Source organism: Hemitrygon akajei, chromosome 7, assembly GCF_048418815.1.
Source record: "Hemitrygon akajei chromosome 7, sHemAka1.3, whole genome shotgun sequence".
In the NCBI taxonomy this organism is placed as follows: domain Eukaryota; kingdom Metazoa; phylum Chordata; class Chondrichthyes; order Myliobatiformes; family Dasyatidae; genus Hemitrygon; species Hemitrygon akajei.
Genome location: NC_133130.1, coordinates 82,367,286 through 82,388,242, shown reverse-complemented (window position 1 = coordinate 82,388,242; position 20,957 = coordinate 82,367,286). Strand labels below are relative to the sequence as shown.

Genomic DNA, 20,957 nt, shown 5'->3' with positions numbered 1-20,957 from the left:
AGGCACTGACCTTTCCTTTACAAAACTGTACCCAACCCTTTCTGCTATTATTTGCAGGGGTTAACATGGGCACAGCCAATGAATTCCTTCTGAATGAGGATCAAACAAGGTCGAACCTGTTTCACCATCGAAATCGACTTTCCTCGATCTTTTAGCTCCCGAACTCCGATCTTCACTCTCCACTGATTTTTAACTGGCAGTATTATAAAGAAACTGCCGGCAATGACCTTTTAAACTTTAGGCATTGTGTCATTGGTGACTTGTCACCACTGTCACGTGACAAGTACAAGATACCCACGGGTACGTAACACCGTGACCAACCAATCCCAATTGCATCCATAGTGCAGTTGGGGCTCTGTGTACATTGTGTAATTGGGATTCTGGGAAAGAGAAGCTGACCGTGACTTAAAACAATCATTCAAATTATGAGGCCACATGAAGATATATGCAGAAAATGGCAATTATTTTGTTATTATCACATGTACAAAAGGCATGGTGAAAAACTTTGTTTTGCGTGCCATGTCGGCAGGTAATTTCAAACGTAAGTATATTGAGCTAGTATATCACAGAATATAGCGATGCAATTACAGTGAAACTGCAGTGCAGGTAGTTAAATAAACTGCAAGGCCAATGACAAGCTAGATTGGCTCTTCATCAAGCAAGAAGACCCTGTAAGATGCTTATATCAGTAGGATAGAAGGTGTCCTGCAGTCTGGTCATATGTACTCTATTAGATGTTGCAATTTGTGTACAATTCATAAAAACTGGTGATGTTAATGAGACTCCAACATTGTGCGTCCCGGATTTATCTGAGATGTCAAGTTCCTGCTGCAACTTCATTACTCTGGAATGCCGGTCAGAGTTACAGTAACTCTGCCGTTGCTGGTCATAGTGGTGATGCTGTTTTTAGGTGTAATTGGCAGTGGTAGCTAAGCAGAAAAAGAAAATAGAACCCTGGCCAACGCTTAAAGGGGAGGTGGCTCACGGCTGAAAATGTTGGTGGAAATCATCCACATCTTGGTCACCAGACTGTAAGATCAACAGTGGCATGGTGTAAGTCCATGTTTAAACAGTGTTTGAGATATCGAAATGGTCGATGAACTAGAAGGGAACAGAAACACCTGCCAGTTGGGATGCTGGAATCCATCAGTTGGGAAGAAATGAAAGCCACAAATAAAGGCCCAACCCGGATCCAGTGTAGATCTTAATAACCTTGCAAAAGTGCTCAAGGTCAGTTCTCCTCCACCCAAACTGCAGTGCATTGCTCAAAGCAAGGACCTCTGGCTACCAGCCACCAACCAGCTCTATCTAGCAGGTCATAATCTTGCTATGTTCCTTCACAACATCTGCCACCAGTAGGAAGGATCACATGATGACTCCACGCACAATGTTTTAATTGCCGGTGTGGTGCTGAGTAAAGATTAAGCATACTATATAAATGTCATGCATAGCTACCTTTGATTGTGTCATAAACACAAAGTACACTGCAGATGCTGGGGTCAAAGCAACACGTACAACAAGCTGGAGGAACTCAGCAGGTTGGGCAGCATCCGTGGAAACAAGCAGTCAATGTTATTATGTCACAACGTGATTGTGTCATGTTGTCTGCCTTCACAGGGCAAGAGGGTAAGCCTGTGTGCCAGTTGTTCTCATGCTATTCATTTGGAGAATTAGGAATGTTATTTCTTATTTCTGCTTAAAACGTAACTCACTGCTCAATTATCATTAATAATCAGAATAAGCAAATAAGCAAACCCCTCTTCAGAGTTTCTAATCAATGGGTAGCTTTTGCTAGAGCTACAGTACAGTGCAATTCCAGTTTGAAGGGCCTGAGCCCCTTCTATAGAATTGAACACAAAGATCTAGACGGGCACTCCGGTATAGCGGTATGAACAATGAGCACACTGTCACAGGTGTCCTCATTTAGATAGGGTAGTGATCAGAGTCCTTATCCTCTCCTGGGACAGATGTGAAATAGCGCATGAAACTATTTCAAATTATCGTCGTGGAGTTATCCTGTTCAAAACTTAACTTCCTCAATAGTACAAATATTCTGCACGGGTGAGCTTGATGTGTGCAAATTGGTTGCTGCAGGCTTTAGTGTGGCAGTGCAGCAGAAGTGCTGTATTCACTGTAACACATTTAGGGGCTTCAGAGTCTGTGAAAGGCACTGTGTCACTGCAACTCGTTTTGTTAAATTTACCTATTATCTGAGGAGGTTTAGCTGCACCTGCTTTTATAGTTGTATCCATAGACCAGGGAGGTATGTTAAAAAGCCTCTTGAAGATGATTTGTGATAGGTGATTGGCTAGAAGGACTACTTCTGGTGGTTGCCAGGAAACATGACTCAATAGCTCTAATGATAACTGAAGAATTTTGGTGACTCAGAGCTTTTGAAAAGAGACTGGAAAAACACTTCAGAATTCCCCCATTTTGATAAAGGCCATGCATGCAATGCCAGGGGGTGATGAGATGCCTCAAACAATGACCACCATTAAATTGGATCACAACCTGGCTGACAACCAGCAACCAGAAGACAGATCAGCTCTTGGAATTGTGAGTATCCCAGCCTATTCTATGGTGTCTGGGGAGTCTGTTGCTTTTGAAAATCTGTATTCATTGAATAATTGTCTTGATCCTCTACTTAACATATAGAAGTCTATTTTCTTGCTGACCTTTCAAGCACTGCGACATGGTTGGTGACATGCTATGTATGTTTATGCCAAACTGGATGCAAAATGTTTTATTCACCTGTCCGTGAAGCAGGCCGCAGAGTGGCATGGCCAGCAGTGTTGTGTTCCAAACACCAACTCTAGAAGGCTGTTTAGGGTTGGCAGTTCCTCCAAGATTGCTCTGGAGTCTCCAGTGCTCTTGGTCACCAGGACATTACTGATAGAGCACTTAAAGCAAAAAAATAAACTCACTGTTTTTACATTAACATTAGTGTAAAAGGCTGTCTGACTGATGGACTGGAATCATCCCATTGTGTAATGAAGGGTCTGGTTTTCAATTAGTTAGGGGAGAATAAGACTGTGTGACAGTGGACATTTGGGTTAGGTGACTAGATGGAGCTGGTAATATTATACAGCCAAGGTTGACTGTTCTGATGAAGGGTCTCAACTTGAAATGGTGACTGTCTATTTTTATCCACTGATTTAGCCTGACCTGCCAAGTCCCTCCAGCATTTTGTCTGTTGCTCCAGATACCAGCATTTGCAGGTCCTGATAGAAGGTCTTGACCTGAAATGCCGACAGCTCAGTCACCCCACCAGTGCTGCCTGACCCACTGAGTCCCTTCAGCAATTTGTTTGTTGCCAGCTACTATATAAATGTGAAGCTTATAGTACTCTGTGCAAGTGTGATAGAACCGATGAGCTTACGTACGTACACAGCTGTTTTACCAAATAGCAAACTTCACTCATTTAAACGTGTTGGTTTGAAGTCCAGGTCTGGCTGAACAAGTAATGAGGTGTGTTCTCAGGGCTTTTACATCAAACGGGTTCTGAGGTAGCGCAGCTGGATAACTTCCAGGCCACTGTAACAGCGAACTAATGTCCTGTGCTCCTTCAACTGCTTTCTTTTAGAATTATTCCCTTTTGAAATATGTATCTAGTTCTTCTATGGCAGTTGCTGTTCTATAGGCTCATCTATTCATATATTCATATATGTTCATATATTCTCATCCTCTCAGGCAGGGTGTTCCCAACTAACAGCACACAGCATCGTTTTAATATAAACCATATCGTAATTTTAAAATGCTTCTCTGAGCTCATCTAACTGTTGCTAGGATGCCAAAAGACCCTCTGGAAACCTTACCCCAGTCTTTCCATGCATGCCTGTTTGTAGGTCCTCCCTGTACTGTTTAGTTCAATGGTGGTACAATATAATCCCTCTTCATAACACACTCCTTAGATCTGAAGATACTGGGATCCCAGATCCGGGTTCAAGTCAAAAACTGTGATTTTTTTTTTTGGTGGAGGGGTTATGAAACCATAACTGTTCCGTGGCACTTTATTACAGGGTAAAGTAGTCACTGCTTATCCACCAGTGGAAGTGTATGAGGCCTGGTGCCTCTGAGGAAAATAAATCAGATAAAAAGCAGAATATCAGACCATCTCATTGGTAAAACCACAACATCCTAACTGTTTCCCAATTCATACTCCCCCAAAAAAAACATTAATTTTGGAGACTGTTCTCAAATTGTTTAAGCAGTAAAAGCTGAAGCCAATCTGAAATTGATTTACTTGAACTGCAGAAAGCATTTAAAGGGTTGTGCCGTCCTAAATAAAAATAACTTTATATATTCAATCATCTACTATTATTTCATTTCCAAATTAAGTTGCAGATGTCAGCATGTCTCCTTTGTTCCAGAACATTAAGTTTGTTAAAAAAGAATCAAGGTAGGTATCAGGGAGAAGGGCATAAAATGGACAGCAATGTAATGTTCGTGAGTTGACCTTTTCTCTTTTGCAAGTATATAAAAATGGCTTTGCTGTTAATCTCTGATAAATATACAATTAATCATTCGGCCATGCATCATAAAATGACAGATTTATCTGAGCTGTTTCTGTCTATGAAATTTAATCAAAAGTCCCAGCACTGAAGGACTAGATAACGGTTTGCAGGAGCTTTATTTTATTTCTTGCTCATTGCCTGTAATTACCATCGAGGAGCAAGGGGAAAGCTGCCTGAGGAACAAATCCAAGCACACTGGACCACTCAGTCAGGCGCCATGGTAACTGGTCATCAGAGTTTAGCCATCACAGGAACTGCGCTGCCTATAGAGAACTGGCGAGTTTTTGTTTTAAAGGACATTGAAATGTGTGGATGTAGTTGAGCTACTGTAGATTTGGCAATACCTCCAGCATTCAGCTGTCCCCAATGTAAAGCTACCAAAAGAAGCAGTGAAGGAGCGATTTGCAGGATATAGAATGTTGAAGCGTGCTTCAAAAACTTGGATATCACAACCGCGCTGACAGGTTTTGCAGCTGGACAGGGGTGCCGTATCATCTGAACTGAGCAGACAGCTTTCTTTGAGATGAATATTACCAACTTGTTCTTTCTCATGGGCAAAGCATTGCCAATGAGCATTGTGTAATGTGGCATCGTTTTATGTTTGGAGCTTCTGCCAGTGTGGGGTGATTTTCCAGAATCCTGCAGGTTTTTCCTAAACCAAAATGAAATGAGCTTGTTTGCAGGCAGTTTTCCAGTGTGATTGGTGGATTCCTTTGTTCTGAAAGATGGGTAACCTTTTGCATCTTTCTCCCAGGCTGAACCTGGTGACGTTCCTACAGAACCTAATGCTGACCCGAAGCCTGCTCCAGCAGAAAACGGTGTGAGTCCCACGCCTGGTCTAACATCCAAACCCTCCACACAAGCTACCCAGATTCAACCAGCCCCGGGTAAGTATTTTTAATGGACTTTTGCAGTTGAAAAACCATCAGGAAATAAGCTTTTACCAACAATTTATGAAGCGTCTATTAATCAAAAGTCTCTTTTCATGTATTAGCCACAGTCAAAGCAACTGGTAAAGCAGAAGATCTTGTTCAAAGTGTCTTGTCCGGTAAGTTATTAAAATTTTGTGTGGCATTTAAAAAGTTGCAACCCAGAAACCTCCTGATAAAGTAAGAAAAGGAAATTAGAGGCAGAGTAACAAACCGAATACTTACTGAGTGCATATTAAAATTCATAGTGGAAATGTTCTAAATGAATTGTATGTATTCAAACTAACATATTTACAAATTAGACAGTGCAGATTCAATAAAAAGGTTTACCTACTGTATGAGAAAGTAATCAGCACCTGACATATGGCAGATAAAAAAGCGATTTAACAAACATGCATGTGGTAAGCCGCCAAATCTACATATGGTATATGATAATGACATTTAATAAATGGACATTTTCCATCTGATAAAAAAAAAGATACAGTCTTTTTAGTTGTGGGCAAAAAGAGAGAGATTATGTATCAGTTCTGTGACAATGAAGTTGTGCGCTGGTGGCCCACTCACCCTCTTTACTTTATTGAGTTCTTTCTTTCAAAATGAATAAGAAAAGGTTTTTCCATCAACTGTAGGTATTTTAAGTAAAAATATGATACATAAAAAGCTTACTTAATGATTATGGATCCATCTTCAAAATATTATCACCTGTGTATGTACATCGAGGCAGAAAATTGTAGAGCTATTTTAATGCATCCAAAGGCACTGTTTTATTATGTTGACAGATGTGTTAATCCACTTGGCATCTCTGTTAAAATGCTCCAAGGGATCTTAAAAGAAAGTCGCTTGTCACTCCACATCTGTTCAAGGTTCTAGATTTTTTTAAGTACCCAAGAGTAGGAAGACAAATCGAGTCATGGAGTGATACAGCACCAAAGCACCTTTGCCCCATCAAAAATGCACTAACTATTAACCACACATTTTATATTCACCCTGCATTAATCTCCTTTTTTCTTATTCTCCCTACATTCTCTTCCTCTCCCCCAAAATTCCACCAGTCACCCACATCGCATGAGCAATTTACCTACCAATTAACCTGCAAATCTTCCCATCTTTAGGATGTGGGAAGAATCCCAAGCACCCAAAGGAAACTCATGCAATCACTGGGTCCGTGCAGACAGGCTGGTGATGTCAGGATTGAACCTGAATCTCCAGAGCTGTGAAGGTACAGCTAAACTAGCTGCGCCGCTGAAGCACTGTGACATTAGAAGGCAAAATAAATTTCTGTCATCAGTATAAATTGTGCATGTTTAATTCATATCCACTCTGCAAATTGCTCAAGCAGTATGCTCAGTGTTGAATCAGTTTTGAGAGAAAAGTATTCACAAATAAATATTGCATGCATAGAGGTTTAGAAAATCTACGAAGGCAAAGTTAAAGCACATGCGAACTGTGATCACTATATATCTTTAATCTGTTGACGTCTTGCACAGTGATGGCAAGAATATAGTTCAATGAATAACGTCCTGTGCAAGACTTCAAAGGACATGTTTAAGTTTGTAAAGATTTTGAGAAAAAGTTAGTAACATTAAAATGCTACTTCAGTGAATGCAAATATGTATGATTATTTCTTCATCATAAGAATGATTTAGGACAGAAGAAGCTCATCTTAACCCCTACTGTGCTTTGAGAGAGTTGCCCAATTAGTCATACAATCCTGCTCTTTCTAATTGGACCTGCAAAGAATCTCGCCTTCATGTGTTCACGCACTCGAAGTAAATCTCATTATTACAAAGCTCTCTCCAGGGATGCAATGTGGTGATTGGTTTATTCAGCAAACTGAGAATCTGCACTAAGGCACTTAATGAAGGTGGAAAGCATTTAACATGATAAAATGGTTTTGTATAAATCTCTGCAGAAGTGGAAGCCCAGACCGTGGAAGAGTTGCGACAACAGAAGGCATTTGTGAAACTTCAAAAGAAACATTACAAAGAAATGAAGGAGTTGGTGAAGAAGCACCACAAGAAAACCACAGACTTGATTAAGGAACACACTGCAAGATCCAGTGAATTTCAGAATGACTATTTACGGCGCAGGGTAGTTCTGGAAAAGTCAGCAAAGAGAGATAGCAAGAAGAGGTAAGTGAACTATACTGAAATGCTCTTTGGAGCCCCTGGAGTGGAGCATGTGGGATTTTAAAATATTTTATCCAGCCCCTCCTTCCACAACGGTAATCAAGCACTGAGGCACTTGCAAGATTAAGTTAAAATAATTGTGTGGTCTTCTATTATGGTTTAACAAATGCATTGCATTTGTGTCTGAGAGTTCATGCAGCTTACAGTGACGGTGAAGAGCTGTGCAATTTGCAATCAATTACCCTTCACTGGGAAAGTTCAGGAATAAAAGTATGGGAAAAGTCCTGCGTGGTAAGTGGATTATTGTTCAGCATCAACAGTCAGCAGTGTAACCAGAGCAGATGAGTTATGCACATCGAGCTTGCATTGTAAATATGGGGAAATGTGCTGACTGATTCACATTTAAAGTCAACAATCTCTAAAATCTCTGATAACCCTCATGACACTACAGTTGAGGGTCATTTTAAGCCAATAAAATAACAAACCATTACAGGTTCATGATGGGTTTTACATTATGAAACTACAGAAGCGGGAACATTACATTTATATCAGCTTGCATAGGCAGTATCTGTCAACTCCACCACCCAGGACATGCCCTCTTCACACTGTAACCATCAGGGAGGAGGTACAGAAGCCTGAAGGCACACACTCAGTGATTCAGGAACAACTTCTTCCCCTCTGACATGCGATTTCCAAATGGACATTGAACCCCATGAATACTACCTCAGTACTTTTCTATTTCTATTTCTTTGCATTACTTAACTTAACTATTTAATAGACACATATAAATATATACTTAATATAACTCAGTTTTTTCTCTATCAAGTATCTCATTGCACAGCTGCCGTGAAGTTGACATATGCTGGTGATATTAAATCTGATTCTGATAACAAAGGATGGCAAGATATTTACTTTAATTCCAGGCATTTCTAATGGGTCATTGCTTGCATGGTTAAAACTGATTTCACTCAACTATTCTCTCAGAAACAAGCTGTCGATCTTTTGGCATTTAGATTATATGGTATCCCATATTACATCTGCTGAAATGCAACAAGAATAAAATTCTGTTAGGAACCATACTGCAGTGCCATTAAATGAGTTCTTAACCAACCCATTAGCATTTCTTTTCAAGAAAAATAGCCTATTTCCAGTGCAAATTATAACTTTAAGATCTGCAAGGAATGCATTTTGAATGTTTGGGTGGAATAGAAACATAGAAAACCTACAGCACAGTACAAGCCCTTTGGCCCACAATGCTGTGCCAAACATGTACTTACTTTAGAACTTACCTAGGGTTACCCATAGCCCTCTATTTTACTAAGCTCCATGTACCTATCCAGGAGTTCCTTAAAAGACCCTATTGTATTCCACGCCCATTTCACGCACTCACCACTCTCTGCGTCAAAATCTTAACTCTGCAATCTCCTCTGTACCTACTTCCAAGCACCTTAAAACTGTGTCCTCTCACATTAGCCATTTCAACCCTGGGAAAAAGCCTCTGACTATCCACACGATCAATGCCTCTCATTATCTTGTATACCTCTACCAGGTCACCTCTCACCCTCTGTCGCTCCAAAGAGAAAAGGCCGCGTTCACTCAACCTATTATCATAAGGCATGCTCCCTGATCCAGGCAAATTCCTTGTAAATCTCCTCTGCACCCTTTCTATAGTTTCCACATCCTTCCTGTAGTGAGGCGACCAGAATTGAGCACAGTACTCCAAGTGGGGTCTGACCAGGGTCCTATATAGCTGCAACATTACCTCTCGGCTCTTAAACTCAATCCCACGATTGATGAAGGCCATTGCACCATATGCCTTCTTAATCACACAGTCAACCTGCACAGCAGCTTTGCATGTCCTATGGACTCGGACCCCAAGATCCCTCTGATCCTCCACACTGCCAAGAGTCTTACCATCAATACTATATTCTGCCATCATATCTGACCTACCAAAATGAACCACTTCACACTTATCTGGGTTGAACTCCATCTGCCACTTCTCAGCCCAATTTTGCATCCTACTGGTGTTCTGCTGTAACCTCTGACAACCCTGCACACTATCCACAACACTCCCAACTTTTATGTCATCAGCAAATCTATTCCACCCATCCCTTCACTTCCTTATTTATAAAAATCACGAAGAGAAGAGGTCCTAGAACAAATCCTTGAGTTCACCCCCTTGGTCACCGACCTCTATGTAGAATATGACCCCTCTACAACCACTCTTTGCTTTCTGTGAGCAAGCCGATTCTGGATCCACAAAAAAATGTCCCCTTGGATCCCATGCCTCCTTACTTTCTCAACAAGCCTTGCCTGGGGAACCTTATTAAATGCCTTGCTAAAATCCATATACACTACATCTACTGCTCTACCTTCATCAACGTGTTTAGTCACATTCTCAAAAAATTCAATCAGGCTCGTAAGGCACGACCTGCCTTTGACAAAGCCATGCTGACTATTCCTAATCATATTATGCCTCTCCAAATGTTCATAAATCCTGCCTCTCAGGATCTTCTCCATCAACTTACCAACCACTGAGGTAAGACTCACTGGTCTAGAATTTCCTGGGCTATCTCTACTCCTTTTCTTGAATAAAGGAACAACATCTTCAACCCACCTGTCCTCCAGAACCTCTCCCGTCCCCATTGATGATGCAAAGATCATCGCCAGAGGCTCAGCAATCTCCTCCCTCGCCTCCCACAGTAGCTTGGGGTACATTTCATCCGGTCCCGGAGACTTATCTAACATGATGCTTTCCAAAAGCTTCAGCACATCCTCTTTCTTAATGTCTATATGCTCAAGCTTTTCAATCCGCTGTAAGTCATCCCTATAATTGCCAAGATCCTTTTCCATAGTGAATACTGAAGCAATGTCTTCATTAAGTACCTCTGCTATCTCCTCCGGTTTCATACACATTTTTCCACTGTCACACTTGATAGCTCCTCTGCTTTCACGTCTTATCCTCTTGCTGTTTAAATACTCGTAGAATGCCTTGGGGTTTTCCTTATCCCTGCTCGCCAAGGCCTCCTCATGGCTCCTTCTGGCTCTCCTACTTTCATTCTTAAACTCCGTACTGCTCACCTTATAACCTTCTAGTTCTCTATCATTACATAGTTTTTTGAACCTTTCGTATGCTTTTCTTTTCTTCTTGACTAGATTTTCAACAGCCTTTGTACACCACGGTTCCTGTACCCTACCATCCTTTCCTTGTCTCATTGGAAGAATGCCACACAAATATCCCTTGAACATTTCCCACATTTCTGCCATACATTTCCTTGAGAATATCTGTTCCCAATTTATGCTTCCAAGTTACTGCCTGATAGCTTCATATTTCCCCTTAGTCCAATTAAACATTTTCCTAACTTCTCTGTTCTTATCCGTCTCCAGTGCTATGGTAAAGGAGATAAAATTGTCATGACTATCTCCAGAATGCTCTCCCACTGAGAGACTTGACACCTGACCAGGTTCATTTCCCAATACCAGATCAGTACAGCCTCTCCTCTTGTAGGCTTATCAACATATTGTGTCAAAAAAGCCTTCCTGAACACACCTGACAGACTCCACCCCATCTAAACCACTCAGTCTAGGGAGATGCCAATCAATATTTGGGAATTAAAATCTCCCACCATGCCAACTCTGTCATTATTACAACTTTGCAGAATCTGTCTCCCTATCTGCTCCTTGATGTCCCTCTTACTGTTGGGTAGTCTATAAAAAACACCCAGTAGAGTTATTGACCCCTTCTTGTTTCTAACTTCCACCCACAGAGACTCAGTAGACAAACTCTCCATGACTTCCTCCTTTTCTGCAGCCGTGACACTATCTCTGATCAGCAGTGCCGCGCCCCCAGCTCTTTTGCCTCCCACCCTGTCCTTTCTGAAACATCTAAAACCTGGCACTCGAAGTAACCATTCCTGCCCCTGAGCCATCCAACTCTCTGTAATGGCCACAACATCATAGCTCCAAGTATTGATCCACGCTCTAAGCTCATCTGCTTTGTTCACGATGCTTTTTCCATTAAAATAGACACATCTCAAACTATCGCTCTGAGCATATCCCTATTCTATCACCTGCCTATCCTCCCTCTCGCATTGTCTCCAAGTTTTCTCTATTTGTGAGTCAACCGCCCCTTCCTCTATCTCTTCAGCTTGGTTCCCACCTCCCAGCAATTCTAGTTTAAACTCTCCCCAATAGCCTTAGCAAACTTTCCTGCCAGGATATTGGTCTCCCTGGGATTCAAGTGCAACCTGTCCTTTTTGTACAGGTCACGCGTGTCCCAAAAGAGGTCCCAATGAATTAGAAATCTTAATTCCTGCCCCCTGCTCCAATCCCTCAGCCTCGCAGTTATCTTCCACCTCACACTATTCCTATACTCATTGTCGCATGGAATGAAAAGGACAAGCTCATCATTAATGGCTCACAAATTCCAAATAATCACATTGGATCTGCTCTTTTTTTTGGATGCCATTGTAGGTTTATCCATAACACAATGTGTGTATTTAAGTTAGTATTATATGTATGACCAAGGAAATATCACAGAGTAAGCATTACTTTAGAGAAGAGAGACTGTCAAAAGTGATTGTGATTTGCATGAATATGCTCGGTTAAACACTGCATCGTCCAGTGAACAGATCTGGACTAACTATAGACTTTGTAGCATGAAGTTTCATAGCTTGAATAATGTTCGATGATATTAGCTGGGAATTCTAAGTGGAGTCCAATGCTTGTCTTCCTTTTCCTCCAGGTTTACCTAAAGCTGAATGGTGGGCCACCTATTAATATTCAGTCTCCTCTCATGTCCCTAATCTTGCAAATCACTGGCTTTGCTATGTTTTAGAAGCATTTATAACAATCAAAAATGAGATTATTGCTAAAAATAATCAAAGCACTTTAAAACAATTAAAATATTATTTAATTGTAATTAACTACAAAGAGGGATTTACAGTATTTATCCATTTCTTTGTCATGGTCTACAATCATCGTTCGTGTCAATAGGCTTGAGGTTTCTGTACCAGGCATAATCTGGCACAGAGCTGAATACAGATCACCAATGTTAGGGCTAAAAATATGTCCCCAGCACTCTGGTCCACCACTGGACACAAACGGACAGCGCTTATATTGTGAGGAAATAGTAAAATAACAAAATAATATGGTTTTTCTTAAATTCCTATTTGACCTCAAAGATGAGATAGTTTTCATTTTATGTATTATTTTACTTCTTCATAACAGATTCTCAAGGCATAACCAGTGTTCAAAGGCAATTTCATTTTGGGCAAAAGATATACATCATAGTGCAGAAATAAATCACGCTGGTGTCATCTTATGAATCATGCTATGCCTATCTGAGAAAAGTTGCCACTGCCATTTTTGATTAAGACTGGACATGGTAAGATTCAAAGGTTTCGAAGGTACATTTAATGTCAGAGACATGTATACAATATACATCCTGAAATGCTCGTTCTTCGCAACCATCCACGAAAACAGAGGAGTGCTCCAAAGAATGAATGACAGTTAAATGTTAGAACCCCAAAGTCCCTTGCAACGTCCCTCCCTCCCTCACGTAAGCAGTAGCAAGCAACAATCACCCCCCTCCCACCAGCAAAAAACAGCATCGGCAGCCTCCACTGAGCACTCAAGCATGAGCAAAAGCAACAGCAGAGACACAGACTTGTAGTACTCCAAAAACTACGCGTTCACCCGGTATCTGATATACCACAGGCTCTCTCTCTCTCTCTCTCTCTCTCTCTCTCCCTAATAAGGGAGAAAGGTGTCGCCGTAAGATATTGTATCCTTAAAAATTACTGTATGTCCTTATTTTACTGGGTCATGTAATTGTGAAATATTTAGAGTTGTGGTATAACTCTAATGTTTTCTGGCAATTGTAGTGTATGGCCTCTAATTATTAACATGTGTTATTCATTATTAATAATTTCACAATTATTATTCTTAGCTTACTTGGCCCTTACAATAGTTACTGTAGACACCTCTCAGAACAACCCAACAAAAGGCACAGAAATTGAAGTCACATAAAAAAATCAAACATTTGCTTCACACTGGCCTTTGCCTCAGAGAACTGCTTTACGTGAGGGACTGAAATTGTCAGACTTGAATGAGAAAGAACTTATGTGATGTGATGATAGAAGAACATCTCACTGAGTTATGAGACCCAGCTGTTGCAAACTGATCGAAATGCCATGTTCCCACTTCTGTAGTTTCATCAATTGAAACTCATCATGAACTTGCAATTGTATTGGCTTAAAATGAGCCTCAACTGTAGTGTCATGAGGGATATCACTGTTTTTAGTAATTGTGGACTTTAAACATTAATCAGTCAACATATCTCCCTATCTTTTGAATGCCAACCTGATGTGCATAACTCATCTGCTCTGGTAACACTGCTGAACAGCAATCCACTTGCCACACAGGACTTTTCCCACACTTTAGAACTTTCAGAATGAAGGGTAATTGATACGAATTGTTCAGCTCTTCAAAGTCACTGTCAACTGCATGTACTCTCAGACATAAATGCCGTGCATTAGTTCTGCCTTATAATGGAGGAGCCCAGCCGGGAATTGACCCTCGGAGCAAGGCCCTCTGGAAGAACTCCAGAGTTACTTGCAACTGCAATCTACCCGTAGTTACGGCGAGAAAGTTCAACTTCACGTTTATTGTTGTCACAGTCATACATAAGATTATAAATGCAAGAAGATCAGATTTTTGCAGCAACAGCATAGTACATTACAAGACAAGGAGGAATATGAGTTAACAAACTTAAATTAACATGATTTATTTGTGTGTAAACTGAACAACACACAAAACGTAAAAATACCTGTGCAAGACTGAGAAGAAAAATATATTCCCTGAGGTGTTGTTGAGGTTTTTCAGGTTGATTCGAGAAACGGATGACAGTGCTTATGATCAAATATGAAAGATGTTGTATTTTTTGACTTATAGAACACTACAGCATAGAAAAAGGCCCTTAGGCCAATCTAGTCTGTGCTGAACCATTAATCAGCCTAGACCATTGACCTGCACCCAGAACATAGCCTTCCATACACCTCAGTTTTGGTCACCCACTGGACACAATATTTCAAATTAGACCTCACCAACATCTTAAACAATTTCAACATAACATTCTAACTCCTGTACTCAAAATATTGATTTAAGAAGGCCAATGATGGAAAGGAAAGATGTCAAGAATATCATTGGAAAAATTGACATGTACATTTGACTTAGGAGGGTTACAACTTCCAAATTTTAAGAATTATTATAAAGCAAATCAACTTAGATTTATTGCGTCTTTTTTTGATGAAGAAAAACCGGCATGGATTAGAATAGAATTAGATAAGATAGGAGAAAACATACCAGAAGATTTTATATATAAATGGGAATCCAAATGGATACGGGAAAAAAAAGAATCTCCTATATTAAGACACTTGATTGATTTATGGAATAAGGTAAATATGGACGATGAGATAAAGAAATCTTTATTAGCAAAAAGAACTTTAATTCAAAATAGGCTTATTACTTTTACAATGGATAATAAACGTTTACATAATTGGTTCCAAAAGGGGATTAAATACATAGGTGATTGTTTTGAAGGAGGTATATTGATGTTGTTTGATCAATTAAAAAATAAATATAAAATATCAAACAACACTCTTTTCTGTTATTTTCAATTAAAGGCTTATTTACGAGAAAAGCTGGGTCAAACAATGTTGATGCCAAAACCTAGTGAAATAGAAATATTAATTCAAAAAGGAAAAATTAAAAAATTTACATCCTGTATGTACAATTTGATTCAAAAACAGACAATTAAATCAGGAATTCATAAATCAAGACAAAAATGGGAATCTGATTTGAATATTAAAATTGATGGAAAAAACTGGTCAAGATTATGTTCTGATAGTATGATAAATACAATATATGTTCAACTTAGATTAGTACAATATAATTTTTTACATCAATTATATATAACACCACAGAAAATAAATAGATTAAATTCAAATATGTCTGACCAATGTTCTCGATGTAATCAAGAAATTGGTACTTTTTTACATTTTAGTTGGTCTTGTTTTAAAATTCAATCATTTTGGATAAATCTAAGACTTTTATTAGAACAAATTACTGGAGTACAACTCCCACATAGTCCAATTTTTTTTATTAGGAGACATTGAAGGGACAATACCGAAACTTAAATTGAATAAGTATCAGAAAAAATTTATAAAAATTGCATTGGCAGTAGCCAAAAAAGTTATCGCAGTTACTTGGAAATCTGATTAATATTTAACTATGGATCGTTGGAATAATGAAATATATAGTTGTATTCCACTTGAAAAAATTACATACAATCTAAGAAATGAATATGATATATTTTTGAAAATTTGGCTCCCATACCTACAAAAGATAGGATTAAATACATAGGTCCTTTGAAGATAAAATTATAAAGTAATTGGGGAAAGTAAAAATAAAAATTAAAATTATTTTGAACTCCATGGAGCATGTGGGGATCCTCCGATATCCAGGCCATCTTTCTCTTCTGTATTTCTTTTTTTTCTCTCTTTAGGCAAGGGTTAAGGAGGGGAGGGTTAATATTATTTTTTTTCTTTCTTACTATTTTATCATTACATTTATTCTTTGTAATTTTCTGAAAAGTTAATTAGTAAATAAATAAATAAATTAAAAGGCCAATGAGCCAAAAGCTTCCTTTAAGACCCTACCTTCTGTGATGCCACTTTCAAGGAATTATGGATCTGTAGTCCCAGATTCCTTTGTTCTACCACACTCCTCAATGCCCTGCTGCACACCGTATAAGACCCACCCTGGTTGGTCCCCCCAAAGTGCAACCCCTCACACTTCTCTGCCTTAAATTTCATCTGCCATTTTTCAGTCCATTTCACCAGCTAGACCATATCCTGCTGGAAACTTTGATAGTCTTCTTTACTGTCCACTACACCCTCAATCTCGATGTCATCTGCCAATTTGCTGATCCAGTTTACAACATTATCATCCAAATCATATAGATAACAAACAACAATGTACCAACACTAATGTGTGTGAGTCACAGGCTTTCAGTCAGAGGGGCAACCACCTACTACCACTGTCTGGCTTCTTCTGCACAACCAATGTCTAATCTAATTTACTTACTACTTTATCTCGAATGCCAAGCAATTGAACCTTCTTCACCAACTTCCTATGGGTCCCCTTGTCAAAGGCCTTCCTAAGGTTCATGTAGGCAACATGCAGAGCCTTGCCTAACCTTGCCTGGTAACTTCATTGACAAACTTTGTAAGATTGGTTAGGTACGACTTACCACGCTCAAAGCCATGGTGACTATCGTAATCAGTCCCTGTCTAAACAAATACTTATGTATCTGGTCCCTTAGAATACCAATAACTTACCCACTACTGATGCCAGGCTCTCCGGCCTATAATTTCCTGGCCTTTCTTAAACAACAGAAAAACATTAGCTATCCTCCAATCCTCCGGCAGCTCACACATGGCTTAAGGATGTTATAAATTTCTCTGCTCAGGCCCCTGCAATTTCTGCACTTGCCTCCCACAGAGTCCGAGGGAACACACTGGGGATTCCTGGTCCTCAAACCTTAATCCTTGTTCTTTATTCTGATCGGAACATACAAACTTCATACTCTCAAAATCTCACTTTTGAAGGCCAACTTACCAAGTACACCTTTGCCAGAAAACGACCTGTCCCAATCCACACTTGCCAGTCCTTTCTGATATCATCAAAATGAGCCTTTTTCCAACGTAGAATCACAACATGAGGACTAGACCTACCCTTTCCTTAATTACATTGAAAGTAATAGCATTATGATTACTAGATGCACCGTGTTCCCCTACACAAACGTCTGCACCTGCCCTGTCTCAATCCTTAATAGGAGATCTAATATTACACACTCTCTAGTTGGGACTTCTATGTACTAATTGAGGAAATTTTCCTCAACATATTTAACAAGCTCTATCCCATCCAGTCCTTTTACAGTATGAAATTCCCTGTCAATATGTGGAAAGTTATGATCACCTACTCTCACAACCTTATGTTTCTTTCAACATTTTGTAATCAAATTTGTTTCTCTGAATACCATGGACTATGAGTATTCTATAATATAATCTCATTAATATGGTCATATCTTTCTTATTTCTCAGTTCTACCCATAAAGCCTCACAAGACAAGCTCTCCAGTCTCTCCTGACTGAGCATTACCATGAAATTTTCCTTACTAGTAATGCCACCCTCCCCCTTTAATCCCTCCTGTTCTGTCATGTCTAAATCAACGGAACTCCAGAACATTGAGCTGTAGGTCCTGTCCCTCCTGTGACCATAAGAGCATAAGATATAGGAGCAGAATTTGGCTAAATGGCCCATCAAGTCTGCTCCACCATTTCATTAACGCTGATCCATTATCTCTCAGCCCCAATTTCCTGCCTTCTCCCCGTCTTCATTCCTGTCCAGACTAATCAAGAATCTGTCAACAGCTGCCTGTGGCAACAAATTTCACAGATTCACCACTCACTGGCTAAAGAAAATCCCCATCATCTCCATTCTAAATAGATGTCCCTCTATTCTTAGACTCCCTCATCATAGGAAACAGCCACTCTACTGAGAGCTTTCAAAGAGATCTTCCTCCATTCTTCTGAATTCCAGTAAGTACAAGCCCAGAACAATCAAACGCTCCTCATATGATAAGCCTTTCAATGCTGGAATCATTTTTGTGAACCTACTTACAACCCTCTCCAATGTCATCAGATCCTTTCTTAGGTAAGGTTCGGAACTCCTTAAGATACTCCCAAGTGAGGCCTTAGCAGTGCTTATAAATCCTTCCAAATTGCTTCTAGAAACTCTAGCCAATGCCACTCTGCCATCATCCCTGCTAGCGTTTTTTCAATTTTGGCCAGTTCCCCTCTTATGCCTCTGTAATTACTTGTACTCCACTGTAATACTGATACATCTGACTTTAGCTTCTCCTTTTCAAATGGCAGGGTGAATTCTCTCATATTATAATCATTAGCCTCAAATGGTTCCTTTCCCTTAAGCTCTTTAATCAGTTCTGGTTCATTGCACAACACGCAGTCCAGGATAGCTGATCTCCTAGTGGGCCCAACCACGAGCTGCTCTAAAAAACCATCAAATTCCCCCTCTTCTGATCCAGCACCAACTTAATTTTCTCAATCTACCTGCATATTGAAATCCCCCATGATTCTTGTAACATTGCCCTTTTGACATGCATTTTCTATCTCCCATTACCATTTGTAGACCTCATCTTTCAGCTATTGGATGTCTGTCTATAACTCCCATTAGGGTCTTTTTATCCTTGCAATTCTTTAGTTCTACCCCTACCGATTCTACACCTCCAAACCCTTTGTCTCCTCTTTCTAATGATTTAATTTCATTTTTTACTAACAAAACCTCCAAGCCTTCCTGCCTGTCCTTTCGATACAATGTGCATCCTTGGACATTTAACTCTCAGCTAAAGTCTCCTTTCAGCCACAATTCATTGATGCCCACATCACCACACCTGCTAATCTGCTACTGTGCTGCAAGTTCCATATACTGCATGCATTCAAGTATAACACCTTCTGTCCTGTATTCATCACCCTTTTTGATTTTGTATCCCTTTTACATTGCAACTCATCCCATTGATTGCAATTTTGCCTTATCATCTGCCTGTCCATGCTAGTGGTCTCACTACACACTGCCTCTGTTTGTAAACTAACTACACCATCCTCAGCCTTATCATCCTGGTTCCCATCGCCCTGCCAAATTAGTTTAAGCCTTCCCCAACAGCTCGAGCAAACTTGTCTGAAAAGATATTGGTCCCCTCCGGGTTCAGATGTAACCAAACCTTTCATACAGGTTGTACCTTCCCCAGAAGAGATTCCAATGATCCAGAAATCTGAACTCCTGCTCCCTCAGTTCCTCAACCCAGTCTGTCAAATTTTTTAATCATCCTGTTCTTACCCTTACTGGCACGTGGCACAGGCAGCAATCCAGAGATTACTACCCTGGAGGTCCTGCTTTTCAACTTTCTAGCTAACTCCTTAAAATCTCTCTTCAGAACCTCATCACCTTTCCTACCTATGCCATTGGTTCCAATATGTACCAAGACTTCTGTCTGCGGACCCTCCCCCTTTAGAATGCCGTGGACCTGAATCAAGACATCCCTAACCCTGGCACCTGGGAGGCATTGTGCCATCTGGGTATCTCTACCATGTCCACAGAATCCCGTCTCTGTTCCTCTACGGTATCTCCTATCACTACTGCAGTCCTCTTCACCTCTCTTCTCTTCTGAGCCACAGCACCAGATTCAGTGCCAGGGACCCAGTCACTAGCAGCTCCTCCCTGGTAGGTCATCCCCTCTAACAGTATCCAAAGTGGTATACTTGTTCTTGATGGGAATGGCCACAGGGGTACTTTGCGCTCGCTATCCATTTTCCTTCCTTCTCCGGACAGTCACCCAGTTACCTGCCTCCTGCAACTTAGGGGAGACAACCTATGTAGCTCCTATCTATCGCCTCCTCATTCTCCCGTGTGACCCGAAGGTCACCGGGCTGTAGCTTCAGTTCCCCTGAGGAGCTGCAGCTTGGTGCACCTGGTGCAGATGTGGTTATCCTGGAAGCTGGAAGTCTCCCACAGCTCCCACATCTCACACACAGAGTAAAACACAGCCCCTGGAGCCATTCTCACTGCACAAACTGTGCCCTAACAGACAAGAAAGTTAGAATAAAGAAGAAATTTACCGGATACTTACCTCACCAAAGCCTGATAAGCCAAAGTCACTCCAGCACTGGCCCACTCACACAATGGACACTCCACATGTGATCCATGCCCCAAGTTCATCCACCTTTCCTACAGTGTCCTTGCGTTGAAATATACACAACTGAGAACATTAGTTCCACCATGGTCAACCTCCAATTCCTGACTTTTATGTAGGCTTAACAACATCTTTCTCCACAACCACTCCACTATTTGTTCTGGCACTCTTCTTTCCATCCCCCTGCAACTCTAGTTTAACCCCCACCGTGCTGCACTAGCAAACATTCCTGCTTGTATATTAGTTCTCCCTCCGCTTCAGATGCAAACCATCCCTCCTGTACAGGTCCCACCTTCCCTATAAGGGAATGATCCAAAAATCTGAAGCTGTCCCTCCTGCTCCAACTCCTTAGCCCTGTGTTAAACTGCACGATCTTCCAATTTCTGGCCTGCAAGTGACACGGGTAGGAATCCTGAAATCACAACAATGGAGGTCCTGTCCTTTAACTTAGCACCTAACTCCCTCAAGTCACTTTGCAGGACCTCATCACCCTTCCTACCCATGTCATTGGTACTGACATGGACCACGACCTCTGGCTGCTCACCCTCCTACTT

General features: G+C 40.6%; 1 protein-coding gene across 2 annotated transcripts in view; it reads left to right on the top strand.

The window, feature by feature from the left end:
- The window catches only part of plcb1 (phospholipase C beta 1), a 950,430-nt gene that overhangs the window by 850,948 nt on the left and 78,525 nt on the right, over positions 1-20,957 (top strand). For both annotated transcript variants that reach the window (XM_073051321.1, XM_073051322.1), the window contains exons 25-27: positions 5,269-5,401; positions 5,509-5,562; positions 7,356-7,575. In XM_073051321.1, the coding sequence (XP_072907422.1) occupies positions 5,269-5,401; positions 5,509-5,562; positions 7,356-7,575 (407 nt within the window). The remainder of the gene's footprint in view (positions 1-5,268; positions 5,402-5,508; positions 5,563-7,355; positions 7,576-20,957) is intronic.